General features: G+C 49.7%; 2 protein-coding genes across 3 annotated transcripts in view; both read left to right on the top strand.

Annotated features, from left to right (window-relative positions):
- LOC115133221 (cytoplasmic protein NCK2-like) overlaps nt 1-9,747 on the top strand; it is a 54,254-nt gene extending 44,507 nt beyond the window's left edge. For both annotated transcript variants that reach the window (XM_029666221.2, XM_065025262.1), the window contains exons 3-4: nt 7,399-8,153; nt 8,438-9,747. In XM_029666221.2, the coding sequence (XP_029522081.1) occupies nt 7,399-8,153; nt 8,438-8,632 (950 nt within the window). In that variant the 3' untranslated portion in view covers nt 8,633-9,747. The remainder of the gene's footprint in view (nt 1-7,398; nt 8,154-8,437) is intronic.
- Nucleotides 9,748-12,781: 3,034 nt separating this feature from the next.
- otos2 (otospiralin 2) lies at nt 12,782-20,702 on the top strand. Its single transcript, XM_065020804.1, has 3 exons — nt 12,782-12,845; nt 14,627-14,659; nt 20,470-20,702. The coding sequence occupies exons 1-3, from the start codon at nt 12,782-12,784 to the stop codon at nt 20,661-20,663; spliced, it is 291 nt and encodes a 96-aa protein (XP_064876876.1). The 3' UTR covers nt 20,664-20,702.
- The last annotated feature ends 3,227 nt before the right edge of the window (nt 20,703-23,929 follow it).

Here is a 23,929-nt window from a genome sequence, read left to right as displayed (position 1 = left end):
AGCTAGGATGAAACTCAACTCCATGTCCTCAGTTCATCTCAATGGAACAGTTCACATTGGCTGCCTCGGAAATAGGCACCCTGTTCCCTACATAGTGCACTACTTTTTTTTTTATATACCAGAGCTCAGGTCAAAAGTAGTGCACTATGTAGTGAATAGGGTGCCATTTGGGACACAGGCAGTCTTGCCAACAGGAACCTTTCAAAACAACTAAAACTATAATCTATCTTAATGTTTCTTTACGGGCTATTGAATAATCATGACATTAAACAAACATGAGTTGGGTAATGAACCAATAAGGCCCGAGGGGGTCTGGTTTATGGCCAATATACCACAGCTAAGGGCTGTTCTTAAGCATGACGCAGAGTGCCTGGATGTAGCCCTTAGCTGTGGTATATTGGTCATATACCACAACCCGCAGAGGTGCCTTATTGCTTTTATAAACTGGTTACCAACGTAATTAGATCAGTAAAAAATAAATGTCTTTCTCGTCATACCCGTGGTGTGAGTCCGATATACGACGGCTGTGAGCCAATCAGCATCCAGGGCTTGAACCACCCAGTTCATAATGAATCATAATAAATCATGTTTGTCGAAGATGAGGCTAATTAAAATTGGTTTGAAAATAAAAGAAAGCCGCACACTCTTGGAGCTCAGATGCAAAAATGTAATACCAACGTTTCGACAGCCAAGCTGTCTTCATCAGGGTATAATCACAAACACTGCGGGATGACTCGTTTATATAGTGTCAAAAGACACAGGTGTCTGTAATCATGGCCAGGAGTGGCCTAATATCATTGGTTAATAATCAAATATTAAAATGTCATACAAAGAACAGCATACAAACAAATGAATAGCACACGATCATAGATGAATTTGACTATACAAGTTTACACACAATTACAATGGCAAAGTCACAATAATCACAAGAATGGCTTCAGATCAAAGTCTACGTTGAGACCGAAGGGCGCAAGGGTCTTTAAATTAAAGATCCAGGCAGCCTCTCGTTTTAACAATAAATGATCAAGGTCACCCCCTCTCCTAGGGAGGGTGACATGTTCGATGCCAATATAACGCAGAGACGATATCGAGTGGCCTGCCTCCAAGAAGTGGGCCGCAACTGGATAAGTAAAGTTTTTACACCTAATGGTGCTACGATGCTCTGAGATACATACTTTTAATTTGCGCTTTGTTTTACCTACATAATTTTTACCACAAGGACAAGTTATAAGATAAATAACTGCCTTAGTGGAGCACGTAATAACACCTTTTATTGGGATCGATTTCCCTGTTTGAAGGATCTACATTTATAAGTGCCATTGCATTGAGCACAGCCATTACATTTGTAATTTCCATCCAGTAGGGGCGCAAATAGACGTTGTTCAGGAATATCTTGGGGTGGTAAATCAGAGTTTACCAATTGGTCTCTGAGATTTCTGCCCCGCGGGAATACGACCAAGGGAAGGTCCGAAAACACATTACCGAGACTATCATCGGATTTTAGGATGTGCCAATGTTTGTGAACAATTCCCTTAATTTGTTCAGAGCACTTTGAATAGCGGGTAGTTAGAACGCAAGAATGCGTCTTTTTGCGAGACTGACCTTGAAAAAGGTCATGTCTCGTTTTGTTTTGAATTTCATCAATGGCAATATTCATCTGATCATTCAAATTCAAATTATTAAAATTAAAATTGGTTGACATAAGGCAGTCAAGTAGATTTAATTGTGTTTAAATTAACCCTTCAAGTACAGTTGTCTGATGACGATATTTTTAAGAAATGACTCTTGCTTATCTGTGATTCTGTGAACAAGGTGGTTAACAGAGGCCTTTCCTCTTGATTAACTACATTCTTTATGAGTCTCGACACTCTGCAGACCTCATTCTGATGTGCTACTTCCATTTGATTTGATGTTTTCTCTCTCATAATGTCATCGTATTGCGGGTCGTGTTCAGGCCACTGTAAAAGCTATAGGTTGCTGGCCAATGGCTCTATCAATACGCTGTTCGACCATTCAGGGCTGGCAGTTGGACATTGTTGTTACGGATTGATTTGTTGCCATGCGATGTATATGGTCACGTTGTCTTTGCTTACAACTTCAGGGGCCCAATGTAGTATGCTGCTCAGGTAGGGGAGACGACGTGACTTCTAGCTAACCAGAGGGTTGCTGGTCAGTGGTAAATGTTAGCGTTTTGAAAATGTGTCTTTTCAAGCTAGTCGCATTGCAGGCCTGATATAAAGATCAAACTACGTTGTGTTTTGTCGGGAACTTGTGAGATGCATTTGACAGAAAGTGGTGCTCGGCTTACTCCCAGCCAGATGCAGCTACTGCTGAAGTTTCTTCCTATCTGATTGAAGAGAGTTGTCAAGGGAATTGTGTCTGTGATGGGCGATCTGAGGACAGTAGAACAGACGGAGAAATGGCTGCTCAGACAAGAATGGCTAAGGCTTGATTTGATAAGTGACAGAGAGCGACGGGGAGCCGTAGAGGGGTGTAGAGTTAAACGACTAGAGTATTGTCTGGGAGACGAGCACTCTCGCCTCCTCTACTCCCTCCATCCTACCAAACTATCTTCCTCTCCATCTTCCTCCAACCCTCTCTTCCTCTAAGTACACCCACACAGCTTTCCCAGCTATCATCCAGAACCCCCCCTGCCATTTACAGAAAATGAGTTCCCGTCAAACCTCAGATAATCATCTTACTCTGTTATTCATCAGTGATTGTGGGGTAGATATAGGTAGAAATAGCCTAGGTATTCGTTTACAGTATATCCTCCTTGTGCTGGAATTCAATTTCAGACCGAGGCACGGAGAAGAAAATCAGCTTTATGAAAATTGAATAAAACGAAAGTTGTTGGCGAGTGATTCATTGGTCTCATACCACACCTTAAGTGAAGTGTCTCATCATGAGAGAGAGGAAGGAGGGGGAGAGAGAGACATCGTTGGAAGAGAGAGAGGAGGTAGGAGAGAGAAGAGGGAGCGAGTGAAAAGAGCGAGACAGACTGGGAGAGAGCGGAAGAGAGCATCGCTGCTTTCATGGACACCAAGTGCACCTGGGCTCACATTCTTCTTGTGGATCATACTGCTACTTAATTGGTCCACCGCCCACCATGCTATTATCTATTATTGGAGACCATCACCATATTCCAAAGAGAACATTCTGACTAAGCACGGCCTGTTCCATTCATCAGCCCATGAAATGGGCCTATATCTGGGATTGATACTGAATAGCTTGGCATTCACTTCTCATCAAATGACTTTCTTTTCTCACTCCCCCAGTACCACTGCAGTAGCCATACATGATTAGTGTTACTCTGCAATAACCATTGTGCTACATTGAACAGTTGTCCCCAGGTCCTCCACATTGCTTCCCTGCAGCGAGCTGGAAGGGGTTGTCCCTCGCCTGTTCTCCTTAATCAGCGTAAGTTAAGAGCGTATGGTTAAGCATCCATGAGTCAGCTGTATGGGTCCACACTGTGACTCGCCTTGGGCCTGGTGGAATTGATGGCTTGGTGAAGGCTCAATTGAATGGATGACTTGGTGTGGGCCCAGTTGAATGGATGACTTGGTGTGGGCCCAGTTGAATGGATGACTTGGTGTGGGCCTAGTTGAATGGATGACTTGGATTGGGCCCAGTTGAATGGATGACTTGGATTGGGCCCAGTTGAATGGATGACTTGGTATGGGCCCAGTTGAATGGATGACTTGGTATGGGCCCAGTTGAATGGATGACTTGGTATGGGCCCAGTTGAATGGATGACTTGGATTGGGACCAGTTGAATGGATGAGTTGGTGTGGGCCTAGTTGAATGGATGACTTGGATTGGGCCCAGTTGAATGGATGACTTGGATTGGGCCCAGTTGAATGGATGACTTGGATTGGGCCCAGTTTGAATGGATGACTTGGTATGGGCCCAGTTGAATGGATGACTTGGTATGGGCCCAGTTGAATGGATGACTTGGTATGGGCCCAGTTGAATGGATGACTTGGATTGGGACCAGTTGAATGGATGAGTTGGTGTGGGCCCACTCTTTATTTTTTGTATTTTAACCCCAATTTCAATCTTTTCTCATCGCTGCAACTCCAACTGGCTCGGGAGGCGAAGGTCGAGTCATGCGTTCTCTGAAACAAGACCCACCAAATTGCGTTTCTTAACCCGCCCGCTTAACCCAGAAGCCAGCTGCACCAATGTATCGGAGGAAACATCGTTCACCTGACGACCGAGGTCAGCGTGCAGGCGCCCAGCCCGCCACAAGGAGTCGCTAGAGCACGATGAGCATAGTAAAGCCCCCCCCGGCCAAACCCTCCCCTAACCCGGACGACGCTGGGCCAATTGTGCTTTACAATTGTGCTTTAGGCTCTCAAGGCACTTCCTCACGATTTATGCCTACTTAATTAAAAAAAAAATCTTTCAGGTTCCAATTAGCGCTTGTTGTTGTCTAATTAGTATTGTCACTGTCACTGTGTTGCTTAGTGGGGGCGACTGTGAGTTAGTGTGTCGTTACTGTTGTGGTGTGTGAGCGCAACACAGAGTACTTTGTTTGTTGTTGCATGCTGCAGAGGAATGAGCATGAAAGTCATGGATCAGATGTCAGTTTGCTAAGGAAGGAAGGTATATGTGTGTGTCATCGCTTAGAAAAGTTGTGTGTGTGTGTGTTCATAGACAACCGTGTGTGTGTAAATGCCAATCTCCCTGCCTGCCGCTTGATCTACAACCCTTGAAATGCCATCGGCCCTACCATGTAAAACAACAGCCCAGTACGCTCCAGTATGTAAAGCCAATGTTAGCTTTTTCCTTTATTTCTGTGAAAGCTATAAATAGTGACTGTGCCTCCTCCTCACAGTTTGTTGTGTGAGGGGTGGAATGGCCTGTTGATGGGGGATAGTTGTGACAGGGGCTAAGTGATGGTATTTCACCCCCCCCGCTCCTCTCAAGGTCACTGAAACGGAAGCAGCTTCTTACCCCAGTTTTCCCTGTGACGCTGCCACTGGCCTTGCTGTGTCATGATGAAGGCTGATTCATGGAGACGAGGGCTGTCTTCTCGTCATTTTAACTCTGAGGGTGTATTATTCTGTTTGTTGTGGGTCTTATTTGACTCAGTCAGTGTGTGTGTGTGTGTGTGTGTGTATGTGTGTCTGTGTGTGTGTGTGTGTTTCTCAGTATGATGATCTAGGCTAGTCTATGATTGAACCAGTATCTGGGCAAAGGATCCTCTTCCGGACCAAAACAATACATTGAAATGTTGATTTAGTTCTTTGGAAGTACATAGCGGCGTAACGGCAGTAAACGACGATCGTTGCAGGCAAGCCGTATTTAGTGAGTGACAATGTATTTTAACATTCTAGCGCTTGCAGAGCGTGTGAATGGTCACTTTCTGGGCAGAGAGGAGATCTCGTCATATACATCGACTCCTCTTTTTTCACGAGGGTAGTACTATTACAGGAGACCCGGGAGGAGGTCTATGATTTAATCCTGTTTTTTTCTGGTCCCACCGGCTTTGTGTCATCATGTTATCTGTGTTGCGTGTAACTGGTCATGTGTAAGCTATGTGATGCTTCCCCTGAGCAGGTGTGTTGGTAATTGTGAGATGAGTTCCACATTTGAATACAAGTGTATGTCTCTGTGTGCGTGCAGCCCATCTCATCTCCAGGTTTGCGTGCTCTTGTATGTCTGCTAAGAACGGAGTGTTGCTGTTCACTCACAACAAAGACCCTCCTTGGTTGGCTGCGTGCTCCGTCAGAGCAGAAGGCCAGTTAAGCGTCAAGAACACAGAAGGTCAGAAAGCCTCGTTGTTTCATGCATGAGATGGGGGGTGGAGGAAGAGATGGGGGAGATGGAGGAAAGGGGCTGTTTGTGACCTTTCGGAATGCTCCCCTACCTGGCTGAGAGGGTTGAGGTTCATTCTCTCCGACACTAGGCTTTAAATGGCAATGCTCCCCTACCTGGCTGAGAGGGTTGAGGTTCATTCTCTCCGACACTAGGCTTTAAATGGCAATGCTCCCCTACCTGGCTGAGAGGGTTGAGGTTCATTCTCTCCGACACTAGGCTTTAAATGGCAATGCTCCCCTACCTGGCTGAGAGGGTTGAGGTTCATTCTCTCCGACACTAGGCTTTAAATGGCAATGCTCCCCTACCTGGCTGAGAGGGTTGAGGTTCATTCTCTCCGACACTAGGCTTTAAATGGCAATGCTCCCTACCTGGCTGAGAGGGTTGAGGTTCCCTACCTGGCTGACCTGGCTGAGGGTTGAGGTTCATTCTCTCCGACACTACCTGGCTTTAAATGGCTTTAAATGCTCCCCTACCTGGCTGAGAGGGTTGAGGTTCATTCTCTCCGACACTAGGCTTTAAATGGCAATGCTCCCCTACCTGGCTGAGAGGGTTGAGGTTCATTCTCTCCGACACTAGGCTTTAAATGGCAATGCTCCCCTACCTGGCTGAGAGGGTTGAGGTTCATTCTCTCCGACACTAGGCTTTAAATGGCAATGCTCCCCTACCTGGCTGAGAGGGTTGAGGTTCATTCTCTCCGACACTAGGCTTTAAATGGCAATGCTCCTCTTCCTTCTGGTTGCATTAGTGATTCTCTATATGGTCTTAAATAAATGTGTAAATGTTCAGAGAGCGAGTTCGAGAGATTGAGTCTAAAGTGAAAGGAGGAGTCTACAGTGGGGGACCGGTTTGGGGGGTTGTTATTAAAAGAGGTTAAAGGTTAATATTTTCCAGCAAGAGAGCCAACCGAACAAATGGCACCCTATTCCAAATGGCACCCTATTCCCTACATATTGCAATACCTGGTCAGAAGTAGTGCACTATTTAGGGAATAGGGTGCCATTTTGGATGCAATCAATATCCACCCTTCCGACCACCTCAGTGTCATCCGATCTGCGTTTCCTGTCTCCTAAACAACCTTCCTGCACAGTGGTCTGGTCAGTAGCTGCCTGAGAGGAATTAACATCGCCTGTCAATACCCAGAACCCCCCTTGTCTCTCCTCTGGCCTTACCTCCAGTTTGCTTCCAGCACTAATTACCCTGAACCCCTCTCTCCCCCTTAACTCTGAAGTGTTTGCCTCCTTGGCTGTAGCCTCAGAGAGAGGTGGTGACCTCCTAACCCCGGACCGTCCTCTACCAGCAGTACTAGGAGCTAATTAACTCAGCTTGCTGCTGCACTTCAGTTGCAGGCTGTTTTTTGAGTAGCGTAGCTGCCTGTTCAATCTCAATGACCACGTAGAGCTTTCCGTTTGGAGCCATTTTCTCTAGATGTACTACACTCTAGCCTCAGGACTTTTAACCTAATATGTTGAAGGGGGACTTTTTACTATGTTATTATGCTGTGTTGTGGAACTACTGCTGAGATCTTTCATTTGTGGTATAAATAGTTATTTCTCTCTCTCCCTCTCTAAGGCCTGGGGAAGACGAAGAGGAAGACGAGTGCCCGCGATGCCTCGCCAACGCCCAGCACGGACGCAGAGTACCCGTCCAATGGTGGCGGAGGTAGCAGCGCCGAGCGTATCTACGACCTCAGCATCTCAGCCCTGGTCAAGTTCGCCTACGCGGCGGAGCGGGAAGACGAGCTGACACTGGTGAAGGGGTCAAGGGTCATTGTCATGGAGAAGTGTAGCGACGGCTGGTGGCGAGGGAGTTCTGAAGGTCGGGTAGGCTGGTTCCCCTCTAACTATGTCCTGGAGGAGGGAGAGGAGGAGGCCGTCTCGGGGGACCTAAGCGGAGGTTACCCAGGGCAGGGGGCAGGGTCGGCAGGGGTGATCAACGGGACCACCAGGGCGCTCCACACTGTCCAGACGCTGTACCCTTTCAGCTCTGTGACAGACGAGGAGCTAAACTTTGAAAAGGGCGAAGTGATGGAGGTGCTGGAGAAACCGGAGAACGACCCTGAGTGGTGGCGGTGTCGGAACGCCCGTGGACAGGTGGGCCTGGTGCCAAAGAACTATGTGGTTATACTTAGCGACGATCCGGCCCCCGAGGGTGGCATGGGCTCGGGCCCCCACTCGCCCCAGATCAACTACACAGGGCCGGCCCGCGTGGGAAAGTTTGCCGGGAAGGACTGGTACTATGGGGGAGTGACCAGGCATCAGGCAGAGTGTGCGCTCAACGAGAGAGGAGGTCAGGGAGACTTCCTGGTCAGAGACAGCGAATCATCGGTGAGTGGTCGAGAGAGAATTGTGATTGGTGGAAATGGGGGAAGAACAGTTGATTTGTGTTCCTGATTATGTATATAATGTACTCTATGGTTTACAATAGCCTTATCATACTGTGTTTTGAGCTGTTTTTTATTGGGAAAGCTTTCTTGAGGGAAACTGCATTAATTCAGTGGGATGGGTGGACTTTACAGTAGATTTATATCCCCCTCTAGTGGCTTAAGAATGAAACTCCATGGCAATAATCATCCAATTCTTATCTCTCTCTCTCGCTCTCTCTCTCCCAGCCCAGTGATTTCTCTGTGTCCCTCAAGGCGATGGGAAAGAACAAGCACTTCAAGGTAGCGCTGGCGGACGGGGTCTACTGTATCGGCCAGAGACGCTTCAGCAGCATGGACGAACTGGTGGAGCATTACAAAAAAGCCCCGATCTTCACCAGCGAACATGGAGACAAACTCTATCTGGTCAAACCGCTGCTGTGACCACACACACACACATGCTCGCAAACATTTGCATACACGCACACTCACACACACAATCCGGACCCCGGTGCTCGGCCTGGCCTAACAACAAGCCTTATTACAGGACTTGCCACTGACTGATTTTAGCACAGCAATATCCACTGGTCTGCCCATGCCCCTTCAATACAACAGTTAGCACATAGAGAGACTCAAATGGTACATGTTGGCCACCGTAGCTCAGATTCCTCTCACAATAGTGACATCGAGTCCTGTCCAGAAGTGTCCAGAGAACGCCTTCACTAAGGGATCGTCTGTAAGCATCTGCTCTTGGCCTTGGCTGACAACTCCACCTCCTAGTAAAGCCCTGCCGGTGCCTCTAGGTTTTAGGAGTGAGCACGGATGGGGATTTACAGTCAATGGTTCCGTCACAACAGCTACATACACCATGAACGTGAATATTTAATGTGTTGACATTGACATCACATTATCACTGGAGACCTTCTGATTTTTTTTTTTTGGGGGGAACAAACGGGAGGAGAGAAACAGCTCTTCTCTTTTTGCTCGTCTCCAGTAGGTGTTGTTGCTTTGTCTGTCGTTATCGAGAGTAGTATTACGTTTCCATAAAGACTGTTGTACCAGAAAGAAAGGCACCACAACTGGCACTGCATTTACCAGATAAGGAAAGGACGCCCTCTGTAGGTGTATTGTGGAATGGACACTGTCAGTAAGCTGTGTTGAATGTCCGTGGATGTGTACCAGCCACACCCTCATACTGCTCAAATGTTCCCCCGAACGCTCTCTTCGAATCCACCGCTCTCCTCAGCGTCCGGGTGAAAACGTCGCTGGCCGAGGACGGAGACTCAAGAGCGATAGGAAAACGTTTTGTGGGGTTGTCTGTTTGCCAGTGAAAGTCTGTTCAACATTTTGTTTCCTGCTTTTAAAAAAAGAAAAACTGTCTTAATGTTACTGAGCACTGTTATTTAAATCTTGTTTTCAGCTCTGTATGTATATTTAAAAAGAAGAATAAGGTGAATATTATATGAATTTAGATACAGCTAAAAGGTACTGTACTCCAAGACGGTGTGGTGACTGAGGAATGAAATACTTTTGTTCAATTAAAAGTTTTTCCAAAATAAGTTTTCTGGTTGCATTTGTCTGTCGTGTGTAATTTGATTCCCTTTCACCTTTTTAAAAGATTGTTCAATATTCTTAAATTTGAATACATTCAAATTGCGTTTCTGTATTTACCATCTTCCACCAACAGATGGCAATGTTACTGCAGGTAGGATTTCATCATTTCAGGACCTGAAGGCCCATCCTGATGCAAGAGCTTCGGTAACCACAAAAGTGCTTGCTTCCTTTACGTCTTGCCAGATCGTTTGGAATGTGTCTCCTTAATCCTGATACGGCATGAGATCTGGGGGGGGAGCAGACACTCATTTGGGAAGCAGACACTGCTTCTGATACAACCTAACCCATGGTAGCCACGTTGTCTCTTTCCGAGAGATAAATGAGTGTAGATATAAACTCAGCAAAAAAAGAAATGTCCTCTCACTGTCAACTGCATTTATTTTCAGCAAACTTAACATGTGTAAACATTTGTATGAACATAAGGTTCAACAACTGAGACATTAACTGAACAAGTTCCACAGACATGTGACTAACAGAAATGGAATAATGTGTCCCTGAACAAAGGGGGGGGGGGGCAAAATCAAAAGCAACAGTCAGTATCTGGTGTGGCCACCAGCTGCATTGAGTACTGCAGGGCATCTCCTCCTCATGGATTGTACCAGATTTGCCAGTTCTTGCTGTGAGATGTTACCCCACTCTTCCATCAAGGCACCTGTAAGTTCACAGATATTTTTGGGAGGAATGGCCCTAGCCCTCACCCTCCGATTGAACAGGTACCAGATGTGCTCAATGGGATTGAGATCCGGGCTCTTCACTGGACATAGCAGAACACTGGCATTCCTGTCTTGCAGGAAATCACGCACAGAACGAGCAGTATGGCTGGTGGCATTGTCATGCTGGAGGGTCATGTCAGGATGAGCCTGCAGGAAGGGTATCACATGAGGGAGGAGGATGTCTTCCCTGTAACGCACAGCGTTGAGATTGCCTGCAATGACAACAAGCTCAGTCCGATGATGCTGTGACACACCGCCACAGACCATGACGGACCCTCCACCTCCAAATCGATCCTGCTCCAGAGTACCGGCCTCGGTGTAAAGCTCATTCATTTGACGATAAACGCGAATCCGACCATCACCCCTGGTGAGACAAAACCGTAACTCGTCAGTGAAGAGCACTTTTTGCCAGTCCGGTCCAGCGGCAGTTGGTTTGTGTCCATAGGCGACTTTGTTGCCGGTGATGTCTGGTGAGGACCTGCCTTACAACAGGCCTACAAGCCCTCATTCCAACCTCTCTCAGCCTATTGCGGACAGTCTGAGCACTGATGGAGGGATTGTGCGTTCCCAGTGTAACTCGGGCAGTTGTTGTTGCCATCCTGTACCTGTCCCGGAGGTGTGATGTTCGGATGTACCGATCCTGTGCATGTGTTGTTACATGTGGTCTGCCACTGCGAGGACGATCAGCTGTCCGTCCCGTCTCCCTGTAGCGCTGTCTTAGGCGACAGTACGGACATTGCAATTTATTGACCTGACTACATCTGCAGTCCTCATGCCTCCTTGCAGCATGACTAAGGCATGTTCACGCAGATGAGCAGGGACTCTGGGCATCTTTCTTTTGGTGTGTTTCAGAGTCAGTAGAAAGGCCTCTTTAGTGTCCCAAGTTTTCATAACTCTGACCTTAATTGCCTACCGTCTCTAAGCTGTTAGTGTCTTAACGACCGTTCCACAGGTGCATGTTCATGAATTGTTTATGGTTCATTGAACAAGCATGGTAAACAGTGTTCAAACCCTTTACAATGAAGATCTCTGAAGTTATTTGGATTTTTTCCGAATTATCTTTGAAAGACAGGGTCCTGAAAAAGGGCAGTTCCTTTTTTTGCTGAGTTTAGCTAGCCAGATCCAGTACAGGTGTTGCCGAGGCGTAATGCTCCTTGTACAACTCCTCAGGGACAAACGGAGGCAAATGTGGACTGTATTTGAGGCCCCCGTTGTGGTCGTCTGTGGTTGAGGCAGTGGAGACCTACATAAAGGGGAACCAAGAGAGAACACAATCCTTGGCTCCCAGATACAGTATGTGAAAGACCATGTAGTGTTTGTATCGTTTGTCTTTCAGAATATTATAATGTATTTAGCAGACCCTTTTATCCAACGTCACAAATTGCATACATTTTCTTATGGGGGTTACAAAATCTATGTAGGTTATGAACTTTTGTCACTTTCATGATCAAGATGTGCAGGTATTGATCGAACGTTTTGCTGTACATGAAAGGATGATTGATGATTGTGTTTTATTAAATGAATGGACACATTTTAACAGCCATAATATTGCCATGCTCGGGAACATAAGCAATGGTACGTTATCTAGACGGGTACAATCTGTCTGCATCGGACCCAGTTGGTGAGGGGTAAGAGAGTGTTGACATTCCCCTGCTCCCCCTCTCCTCCGTCTCCCCTTCGTCCACAAAGGAGGCCTTTCAGTCCGTTGACAAGTCTGCTTCAGGTGTGAGAAGTGGAGACTGGGTAGGAAAGAGAGGGCGGTTGGTTCGGAGGTAAGGTATGGCATGTGGATCTGAAGTGTGAAGGACCAACATATCCTGGACAGCTCTGTTTACTGTATCTGTCCTCCCATCCAGGCTCTGGGTATATCTGGACATACACACGCTACACACACACTCGCCCAGAGCAAGAGGACCAAGAGCCCGGATCCAGCACCAGGTACCTGTATCAGTGTACATGAAGATTGTTTATTGATTTTGTTTTGGGTGTTTTTTTATCTGTTTACTGGGGGGGAAATGTCAACATTGCACCTGCTACAAAATCTGAAATGTACCTTCAAATGTTACATGTAGCTCTTAGTCTTCTTACTTGATTCAAACCTTTGTTGCATCCTTCTGTTGTCCTCTGACACAACTCCTCTCCTCCCTAAGAGAAACCTTAAGATGTTACAGAACAAGCAAAACCATTCGGGGGTAAAAGCTGTGACAATTTCTCACAGTTTGTGGTTGTGTTTCTGTCTTTGTGCGGCCCACCACAGTGCAAAACCATGCCTCGTCTTTGTGTCTCAATGCTGCTCTGGGTCGTCCTGCTGGGTCTCCTCTCTCTAATAGGTAAGTCAGTCTGTTATAGCACTCTACAGAGCGGAGAGCCTCCGAGCCTCCGCCATTTTCATTTTCAGTGATAATGGAAGGCAACCAATTCAAAATCTCTTCAATGTCCTTTTAACCTATTTTGCGCATAAGGGTAGTATTGGATTGTGATGTGTACTTGGATAAAACTCAAGTCTGAAGTGGTGGTGGCGGCCTCCTTTCTTCAATTCATCTCCCCAATATCTCTGTGGGCCTGATGTGAAAGAACAGAGAAAAGTTCACTAGCTCTCTCCTGGGTTCTCGGCTCCGTGTGCTGTGGATGGATAAGAGGAGATGGAGAGAGGAATCCTCCACTATTGAGATGTTGAATGTTACATCTGAAGGAGACGGTTATTGGCCTGCTGTTGTCTCTTATTGCAGTCTGGAGCATCTCTCGGAAACCGTCAACTGGAACTAATTACCTTGGAGATGCCGCCGGACAGTCAGTCAATTTGTTTCTCTGGAGGGAATGTTGTCCATTAGTTCACTAGGAACGTAACCTTCTGACAAACTACTCTGACATTTAAACAGCCGGTACAGTCAACAGCAGCAAACAAAAGAACGGTATTGATTATAGTGTTTTTACTGGGTTCTGTCTCGCTGCATCAACTGTGATGTTTAGTCCTCAACATGTCTCTTTACATTGTTTATAGCCACACATTTTACTGTCAACTTGGATTTTATCGGGAAATATGAGGAGAAAGTTTTGAAGGTTTTTCTTTCAAATGAAACGGATTCCCTCCCATGATATACGTGTGTTCTTTATATTGGTATGAGGACAGTTGGTACAATTTCTTCAACAGCACACCACAATACTGTATATTTAATTGAGCAGAGCTTCTTCCTGGTTGCCTTGCCAACATAATGCATGTGCAGTATTGGCTATACAGAGACATAGATCTTTTGTCACAACATCCCTCCAAGATATTTGATTGAGTGGAAATGACGTTGTTTTGATGAAAAGCGTCTGGTTGTGGGTCAGAATAGACCAGTCGCAGTTCATTCCCTTCTTTTGCTTTCTCCCTCTTTTGTTTTCATTGAGACGGTAGAAGTATTACACTGTGTGCCTACCGTGCTTAGCTCTCTCTAGTCTCTGTTGACCAAGCTGAGCGTTTATCTTTCCCCTCCCCTATGTATCTTCCCAGACCTGGGTCGACATTTTTTCTAACACGTTTAGCATTTGCTTCGGTCTGCCTGGAGTGGCAGATGGGCAGGGTTCGTATTTTTCCGACTATTCTATTGGTTCTACTGTGCCAGGCAAGCTCAATCAAGCCCAGATAAACCATGTTGAAATGTATTCAAATAGTGTTTGAACCCAGGTCTGTTTCTCTCCACTGGGCTTTACCTTTGATCTGCCGCGACATTCCTATCCTCTGAGATTTAATAAAGGCTGTGAATGTCTGAATGTCAGAGCAGTCCAGGGCCAGGCGCAGCACATGGCACTTAGCAGTCAGCCGCTCCACATCCTCTTCATCCCCTGTCTTACACCCCACTGCCTCTGTCTCCCTCTCTCTGTCTGCAACACCCCGTCTGCTAATCTGCTGCTGCCTGCCCAGCGTGTTGGGCAAAGTCAGAGATAGAGACAAGGAGGGAGAGAGAGTTGATAGACAGAGATTAATAAAAAAAAGCACTCCTCAGTTAGACTTATTCACTATCTCTGTTTTGTCACAAGTCACCTATCAACAGGGCTGTGTGAGTCACCATGAAGACCCATATGGTGCCTTCGGTCTGAATAATTCCTGTCTTTTCTCCCTCGAACTCAGGGGCTGAGGAAACAGCAGGAGGAGAAGGAAAAGGTGAGTGTGGTAGACTGGGTAACCAGGGGTTACCAAGATGGGGTTGGATTCAATCAAACCAGCCCTAGAAATGTTGATTCAATATTTTGAGTTGTGCAACTATAGCTTGAAGACATACACCGGGTGGACAAAAAATGAAGAACACCTACTCTTTCCCTGACAGACTGACCAATCAGTGTAGATGAAGGGGAGGAGACAGGTTAAAGAAGGACTTTTAAGCCTTGAGACCATTGAGACATGGATGTATTGTGTATGTGTGCCATTCAGAGGGTGAATGGGCCAGACAAACTATTTAAGTGGCTTTGAAAGGGGTATGGTAGTAGGTGCCAGGTGCACAGGTTTCAGTTGGTCAAGAACTGCCACGCTGCTGTTTCCTGTGTGAATTAAGAATGGTTCACCGCTCAAAGGACATCCAGCCAACTTGACACAACTGTGGGAAGCATTGGAGTCAACATGGGCGAAGCATCCCTGTGGAACACCTTGTAGAGTCAATGCCTTGGCGAATTGAGGCTGTTCTGAGGGCAAAGGAATGGGGGGGTGCAACTCAATATTAGGAAGGTGTTCTTAATGTCTTGTGCATTCAGTGTATGTACACACACAGCAAGGGACAGGGAGAGAGGTCAGAGGGACAGACGTGAGAGAGGTCAGAGGGACAGACGTGAGAGAGGTCAGAGGGACAGACGTGAGGGAGGTCAGAGGGACAGACGTGAGGCAGGTCAGAGGGACAGACGTGAGAGAGGTCAGAAGGACAGACGTGAGGGCGGTCAGAGGGACAGACGTGAGGCAGGTCAGAGGGACAGACGTGAGAGGTCAGAGGGACAGACGTGAGGGAGGTCAGAGGGACAGACGTGAGGGAGGTCAGAGGGACAAACGTGAGAGGTCAGAGGGACAGACGTGAGAGAGGTCAGAGGGACAGACGTGAGGGAGGTCAGAGGGACAGACGTGAGGCAGGTCAGAGGGACAGATGTGAGAGAGGTCAGAGGGACAGACGTGAGGGAGGTCAGAGGGACAGACGTGAGGCAGGTCAGAGGGACAGATGTGAGGGAGGTCAGAGGGATAGACGTGAGAGAGTTCAGAGGGACAGACGTGAGAGAGGTCAGAGGGACAGACTTGAGGGAGGTCAGAGGGACAGACGTGAGGGAGGTCAGAGGGACAAACGTGAGAGGTCAGCGGGACAGACGTGAGGGAGATCAGAGGGACAGACGTGAGGAAGGTCAGAGGGACAGACAGAGAGGTCAGAGGGACAGACGTGAGAGAGGTCAGAGGGACAGACGTGAGAGGTCAGAGGGACAGACGTGAGGGAGGTCAGAGGGACAGACGTGAGGGAGGTCAGAGGGACAGACGTGAGGGAAGTCAGAGGGACAGACGTGAGAGAGGTCAGAGGGACAGACGTGAGGGAGGTCAGAGGGATAGACGTGAGAGATCAGAGGGACAGACGTGAGAGAGGTCAGAGGGACAGACGTGAGAGAGGTCAGAGGGACAGACGTGAGAGAGGTAAGAGGGACAGACGTGAGAGAGGTCAGAGGGACAGACGTGAGAGAGGTCAGAGGGACAGACGTGAGGGAGGTCAGAGGGACAGACGTGAGAGATCAGAGGGACAGACGTGAGAGAGGTCAGAGGGACAGACGTGAGGGAAGTCAGAGGGACAGACGTGAGAGAGGTCAGAGGGACAGACGTGAGGGAGGTCAGAGGGATAGACGTGAGAGATCAGAGGGACAGACGTGAGAGAGGTCAGAGGGACAGACGTGAGAGAGGTCAGAGGGACAGACGGGAGAGAGGAGAGGGGAGGTCAGAGGGACAGACGTGAGGGAGGTCAGAGGGACAGACGTGAGAGAGGTGAGAGAGGTCAGAGGGACAGACGTCAGAGGGACAGACGTGAGAGGTCAGAGGGACAGACGTCAGAGGGACAGAGAGAGGTCAGAGGGACAGACGTGAGAGAGGTCAGAGGGACAGACGTGAGAGAGGTCAGAGGGACAGACGTCAGAGGGAGACGTGAGGGAGGTCAGAGGGACAGACGTGAGGGAGGTCAGAGGGACAGATGTGAGGGAGGTCAGAGGGACAGACGTGAGGGAGGTGAGAGAGGTCAGAGGGACAGACGTGAGGGAGGTCAGAGGGACAGACGTGAGAGGTCAGAGGGACAGACGTGAGGGAAGTCAGAGGGACAGACGTGAGGGAGGTCAGAGGGATAGACGTGAGGGAGGTCAGAGGGATAGACGTGAGGGAGGTCAGAGGGATAGACGTGAGGGAGGTCAGAGGGACAGACGTGAGGGAGGTCAGAGGGACAGACGTGAGAGAGGTCAGAGGGACAGACGTGAGAGATCAGAGGGACAGACGTGAGAGATCAGAGGGACAGACGTGAGAGAGGTCAGAGGGACAGACGTGAGAGAGGTAAGAGGGACAGACGTGAGAGAGGTCAGAGGGACAGACGTGAGGGAGGTCAGAGGGACAGACGTGAGGGAGGTCAGAGGGACAGACGTGAGGGAGGTCAGAGGGACAGACATGAGAGAGGTCAGAGGGACAGACGTGAGGGAGGTCAGAGGGACAGACGTGAGAGAGTTTAGAGGGACAGACGTGAGGGAGGTCAGAGGGACAGACGTGAGAGAGGTCAGAGGGACAGACGTGAGGGAGGTCAGAGGGACAGACGTGAGGGAGGTCAGAGGGACAGACGTGAGGGAGGTCAGAGGGACAGACGTGAGAGAGGTCAGAGGGACAGACGTGAGAGAGGTCAGAGGGACAGACGTGAGAGAGGTCAGAGGGACAGACGTGAGAGAGGTCAGAGGGACAGACGTGAGAGAGTTCAGAGGGACAGACGTGAGGGAGTTCAGAGGGACAGACGTGAGAGAGGTCAGAGGGACAGACGTGAGAGAGGTCAGAGGGACAGACGTGAGAGATCAGAGGGACAGACGTGAGAGAGGTCAGAGGGACAGACGTGAGAGAGGTCAGAGGGACAGACTTGAGGGAGGTCAGAGGGACAGACGTGAGGGAGGTCAGAGGGACAGACGTGAGGGAGGTCAGAGGGACAGACGTGAGGGAGGTCAGAGGGACAGACTTGAGAGGTCAGAGGGACAGACGTGAGAGAGGTCAGAGGGACAGACGTGAGAGATCAGAGGGACAGACGTGAGAGAGGTCAGAGGGACAGACGTGAGAGAGGTCAGAGGGACAGACTTGAGGGAGGTCAGAGGGACAGACGTGAGGGAGGTCAGAGGGACAGACGTGAGGGAGGTCAGAGGGACAGACGTGAGGGAGGTCAGAGGGACAGACGTGAGAGAGGTCATAGGGACAGACGTGAGAGAGGTCATAGGGACAGACTTGAGGGAGGTCAGAGGGACAGACGTGAGGGAGGTCAGAGGGACAGACGTGAGAGATCAGAAGGACAGACGTGAGAGAGGTCAGAGGGACAGACGTGAGAGAGGTCAGAGGGACAGACGTGAGAGAGGTCATAGGGACAGACGTGAGAGAGGTCATAGGGACAGACTTGAGGGAGGTCAGAGGGACAGACGTGAGGGAGGTCAGAGGGACAGACGTGAGAGATCAGAAGGACAGACGTGAGAGAGATCAGAAGGACAGACGTGAGAGAGGTCAGAGGGACAGACGTGAGAGAGGTCAGAGGGACAGACGTGAGAGAGGTCATAGGGACAGACTTGAGGGAGGTCAGAGGGACAGACGTGAGGGAGGTCAGAGGGACAGACGTGAGAGATCAGAGGGACAGACGTGAGAGAGGTCAGAGGGACAGACGTGAGAGAGGTCAGAGGGACAGACGTGAGAGAGGTAAGAGGGACAGACGTGAGAGGTCAGAGGGACAGACGTGAGGGAAGTCAGAGGGACAGACGTGAGAGAGGTCAGAGGGACAGACGTGAGAGAGTTCAGAGGGACAGACGTGAGAGAGTTCAGAGGGACAGACGTGAGGGAGGTCAGAGGGACAGACGTGAGGGAGGTCAGAGGGACAGACGTGAGGGAGGTCAGAGGGACAGACGTGAGGGAGGTCAGAGGGACAGACGTGAGGGAGGTCAGAGGGACAGACGTGAGAGAGGTCATAGGGACAGACGTGAGAGAGGTCATAGGGACAGACTTGAGGGAGGTCAGAGGGACAGACGTCAGAGGGACAGAGGGAGGTCAGAGGGACAGACGTGAGAGATCAGAGGGACAGACGTGAGAGAGGTCAGAGGGACAGACGTGAGGGAGGTCAGAGGGACAGACGTGAGAGAGGTCATAGGGACAGACGTGAGAGAGGTCATAGGGACAGACTTGAGGGAGGTCAGAGGGACAGACGTGAGGGAGGTCAGAGGGACAGACGTGAGAGATCAGAAGGACAGACGTGAGAGAGGTCAGAGGGACAGACGTGAGAGAGGTCAGAGGGACAGACGTGAGAGAGGTCAGAGGGACAGACGTGAGAGAGGTCAGAGGGACAGACTTGAGGGAGGTCAGAGGGACAGACGTGAGGGAGGTCAGAGGGACAGACGTGAGAGATCAGAGGGACAGACGTGAGAGAGGTCAGAGGGACAGACGTGAGAGAGGTCAGAGGGACAGACGTGAGAGAGGTAAGAGGGACAGACGTGAGAGGTCAGAGGGACAGACGTGAGGGAAGTCAGAGGGACAGACGTGAGAGAGGTCAGAGGGACAGACGTGAGGAGGTCAGAGGGACAGACGTGAGGGAGGTCAGAGGGACAGACGTGAGGGAGGTCAGAGGGACAGACGTGAGGGAGGTCAGAGGGACAGACGTGAGGGAGGTCAGAGGGACAGACGTGAGGGAGGTCAGAGGGACAGACGTGAGAGAGGTCAGAGGGACAGACGTGAGGGAGGTCAGAGGGACAGACGTGAGGGAGGTCAGATGGACAGACGTGAGGGAGGTCAGAGGGACAGACGTGAGGGAGGTCAGATGGACAGACGTGAGGGAGGTCAGAGGGACAGACGTGAGGGAGGTCAGATGGACAGACTTGAGGGAGGTCAGAGGGACAGACGTGAGAGAGGTCAGAGGGACAGACGTGAGAGAGGTCAGAGGGACAGACGTGAGAGAGGTCAGAGGGACAGACGTGAGAGAGGTCAGAGGGACAGACGTGAGGGAGATCAGAGGGACAGACGTGAGAGAGGTCAGAGGGACAGACGTGAGAGAAGACTTTGTTGGTGCCTCCACACTACATGGTGTTGTTCCTTATCATATTCCTATAGTCACTCACACAGTTGTGTTATGTTTGAGTTGGGAGCTGTGGAGTTTTGTTGTCCCAGCCTGCTTTCCCAACGTGGACCAGGCCCTCTCTCCCGCCACCCCACAGTGAGAGGCCTGTCTCTGGACTTAGGGGATGTCCAGCGCCGCTCGCCCCTGACTGGTCTTTAATCAACCATAAGCCTGAGATGCTCAACGGGGGATTTGGTTTCAATTCGAAGACGAGACGTTTTTTTTTACAAGGTATTATATTGACTTTGGTTAAAGGAATGCGGCTTAAGTTTGTAGTGAAGGGGTGACAGAGAGGTGAACACGGAGAAATGAACGAGGCTGCTATGGTTGGTGTAGCAGGGAGGAAGTGGGAAAATTGCCAGAGTAGATTTTCCCATTGGTGAGGCAGACTTCCCTTTAGCAAAGGTTCCGTACAGTGGTTCTATCACTGTCACAAACACACATGTATAATCAATGAATACAGATTGTGTGTTGATTGTGTATTATACTGAAAATAATGTATGTAGTAAACGGCTATCAATCCATGTCAAGTTGTGTCATGTGACCAGTCTTAGTGAAGTGCAGTATCATTCACTCAGCCTCTGATTGGTTCCCTTTTGACGTCCTCTTCTCTTCTCGTGCTCTCATTGGTTCCCAGCAGCAGATTTGGGGCGTGAGAAGCGCAGCATGCCCAACTGGGCTCTGACCTCCTCTGACTTCTTCGGCTGGGTGGAGGCTCTGCGCGAGTACGCTGGTTATGAGAAGATTGAAGACCTGTCCAGAACCTTCTGGGCACACTTCCCCTCCGCCAGCCGCCTGGGCTATGAGCTGTCCGACCCTGACGAGGAGTGAGGAACCACAATCACAAATATAAAAACTGGTGAAGGATCAGTTTAGCCTTTTTTTTAGATCCAAAAGAATAAGTGTATATGGACAGGGGGGGGGGGGGGGGACAGAGTAGGAATGCTGATCTAGGATCAGGCCCCACTGTCCATGTAATCTGATGAATTGTGATCTAAAATAAAGAAACTGATCCTAGATTAGCACTCCTTCTCTGAGACGCTTTATGATTACGGGACCAGAACTAGAACCAACATCTCTCTACTGCATGCGAGTAGTGTAGAATATAGAGGCCTACTCTATGTCCTCAGAGGACCCTGGAAAAGACATGCATTGACACCTACTAAAGAGGAGAAAGGGAGGGGATGGAATGTCTGTTTGGAGGTCATGTGATGCTCAGTACTGTACGTGGGATAGAGAACACACGTTGACACCAGATCAGGCCTCTCATACACTTGACTTGTTTTGTGTCCATGAACAATAAATCTGCCTGCGTTCTGTGTGTGAAACTGCTTTTCCACGACTCAATTAAACTCCCAGGGCCCTGGAGATTTCATTCTTGTGAATAGTCTGTTTCTTTAAACTTGTCTTGAACAGCCGCTGCATGTTAAGCTCTTCTCCCAAAAGATGTGCGTGGCGCAGAAGTTAAAGTTGTTAAACAATTGATTCATGGAAAAGTACAATCGTGCAGCAGCTATCAACATGTCTGTCAGAATCCTGGCTCGCTTGAAACTACTACTCACTCGGGTCTAGTTTCCCGAACACAGATTTGGTTTATTTTTGGACTAAAAATAACTTGCTTACTAGGCTTAATCCATGTAATCAACCCTATGCAAATCCACATACCAGAGATGTCTGTAACTATTGAGTGATTCAAAGAGCAGTGATGTGGGTGTGTTTGAATACGCCAAGAATTCATTTTTTACCTCTTCATATGTGTGTTCTTTCCCCTGGCAGGCAGCTACTGCATGTTGAGAGATCAGAGAGAGGCAGTGAATATGACATGCCGTGTAGCGGTGTGCAGTGGCAGGGAACAGGGCATGCTGTGTAGTGGTGTGCAGTGGCAGGGAATAGGGCATGCTGTGTAGTGGTGTGCAGTGGCAGGGAACAGGGCATGCTGTGTAGTGGTGTGCAGTGGCAGGGAACAGGGCATGCTGTGTAGTGGTGTGCAGTGGCAGGGAACAGGGCATGCTGTGTAGTGGTGTGCAGTGGCAGGGAACAGGGCATGCCGTGTAGCGGTGTGCAGTGGCAGGGAACAGGGCATGCTGTGTAGTGGTGTGCAGTGGCAGGGAACAGGGCATGCTGTGTAGCGGTGTGCAGTGGCAGGGAACAGGGCATGCTGTGTAGTGGTGTGCAGTGGCAGGGCATGCTGTGTAGCGGCGTGCAGTGGCAGGGCATGCTGTGTAGTGGTGTGCAGTGGCAGGGAACAGGGCATGCTGTGTAGCGGTGTGCAGTGGCAGGGAACAGGGCATGCTGTGTAGTGGTGTGTAGTGGCAGGGAACAGGGCACGCTGTGTAGTGGTGTGCAGTGGCAGGTCATGCTGTGTAGTGGTGTGCAGTGGCAGGGCATGCTGTGTAGTGGTGTGCAGTGGCAGGGAACAGGGCATGCTGTGTAGCGGTGTGCAGTGGCAGGGAACAGGGCATGCTGTGTAGTGGTGTGCAGTGGCAGGGAACAGGGCATGCTGTGTAGCGGTGTGCAGTGGCAGGGAACAGGGCTTGCTGTGTAGTGGTGTGCAGTGGCAGGGAACAGGGCATGCTGTGTAGCGGTGTGCAGTGGCAGGGAACAGGGCATGCTGTGTAGTGGTGTGCAGTGGCAGGGAACAGGGCATGCTGTGTAGCGGTGTGCAGTGGCAGGGAACAGGGCATGCTGTGTAGTGGTGTGCAGGGAACAGGGCATGCTGTGTAGTGGTGTGCAGTAGCAGGGAACAGGGCATGCTGTGTAGCGGAACAGGTGCAGTAGCAGGGAACAGGGCATGCTGTGTAGCAGGGCGTGCAGTGGCAGGGAACAGGGCATGCTGTGTAGTGGTGTGCAGGGAACAGGGCATGCTGTGTAGTGGTGTGCAGTAGCAGGGAACAGGGCATGCTGTGTAGCGGTGTGCAGTAGCAGGGAACAGGGCATGCTGTGTAGCGGCGTGCAGTGGCAGGGAACAGGGCATGCTGTGTAGTGGTGTGCAGGGAACAGGGCATGCTGTGTAGTGGTGTGCAGTAGCAGGGAACAGGGCATGCTGTGTAGCGGTGTGCAGTAGCAGGGAACAGGGCATGCTGTGTAGCGGCGTGCAGTGGCAGGGAACAGGGCATGCTGTGTAGCGGTGTGCAGTAGCAGGGAACAGGGCATGCTGTGTAGCGGCGTGCAGTGGCAGGGAACAGGGCATGCTGTGTAGTGGTGTGCAGGGAACAGGGCATGCTGTGTAGTGGTGTGCAGTAGCAGGGAACAGGGCATGCTGTGTAGCGGCGTGCAGTGGCAGGGAACAGGGCATGCTGTGTAGCGGCGTGCAGTGGCAGGGAACAGGGCATGCTGTGTAGCGGCGTGCAGTAGCAGGGAACAGGGCATGCTGTGTAGCGGCATGCAGTGGCAGGGAACAGGGCATGCTGTGTAGTGGTGTGCAGGGAACATGGCATGCTGTGTAGTGGTGTGCGGAGTGATCACGCAACATGGGGGGAAACTTTATCCTTAATAACACACACTTTAAAGAGGAAGCCTTCCCCCAGTTGCCATGGTAACAGGTGGACAGAGGGGATAGGATAGGTAGATGTAGAGTGGTTATAAAGGATGGGCCCCAGACCCAAGGGGATGACGTCAGGTTAAGATGGTGTGTATCATCCTCATAGCCATAGATACACAATACACCTAAACACTTATCTACGGCTGACAGCTCTAAGAAATCACGCACAAATGGAGCATTGAGAAGCTCTGTGTTATGTACAAATCTCATGAAGCGTGACCTTTCTCCTATTTCTTCGAATCTACCCAGCTTAAGTGTTAGTTATTCCCCCAGTGTGTGTGTGTGTGTGAGAGTGAAAGAGCGCTTTTTTGCCCATCTCTGTGACCTGCCCTGAGCTGAGTGCAGGTGTTCCTTCCTCTCCCAGGAGCACAGTCAGGAATGCAGACTGAGCCTCTCACTTTCAGGGTACGTGCCAGGCAAACCATTCAAACCCCCAGGTTAAAGGTGTGTTCCATCCCAGTTTATAATGCTATTCACAGATTATCACAAGGGGGAATCTCCCCTGTGTGTATGTGCCTTACAGACAGAGGGGTCTGTCGTGTGACTCCCATGCAAG

Source organism: Oncorhynchus nerka, linkage group LG2 (assembly GCF_034236695.1).
Source record: "Oncorhynchus nerka isolate Pitt River linkage group LG2, Oner_Uvic_2.0, whole genome shotgun sequence".
Taxonomy (NCBI): Eukaryota; Metazoa; Chordata; class Actinopteri; order Salmoniformes; family Salmonidae; genus Oncorhynchus; species Oncorhynchus nerka.
The sequence above is the reverse complement of the archived record's forward strand: the minus strand, read 5'-3'. Positions and strand labels throughout refer to the sequence as shown.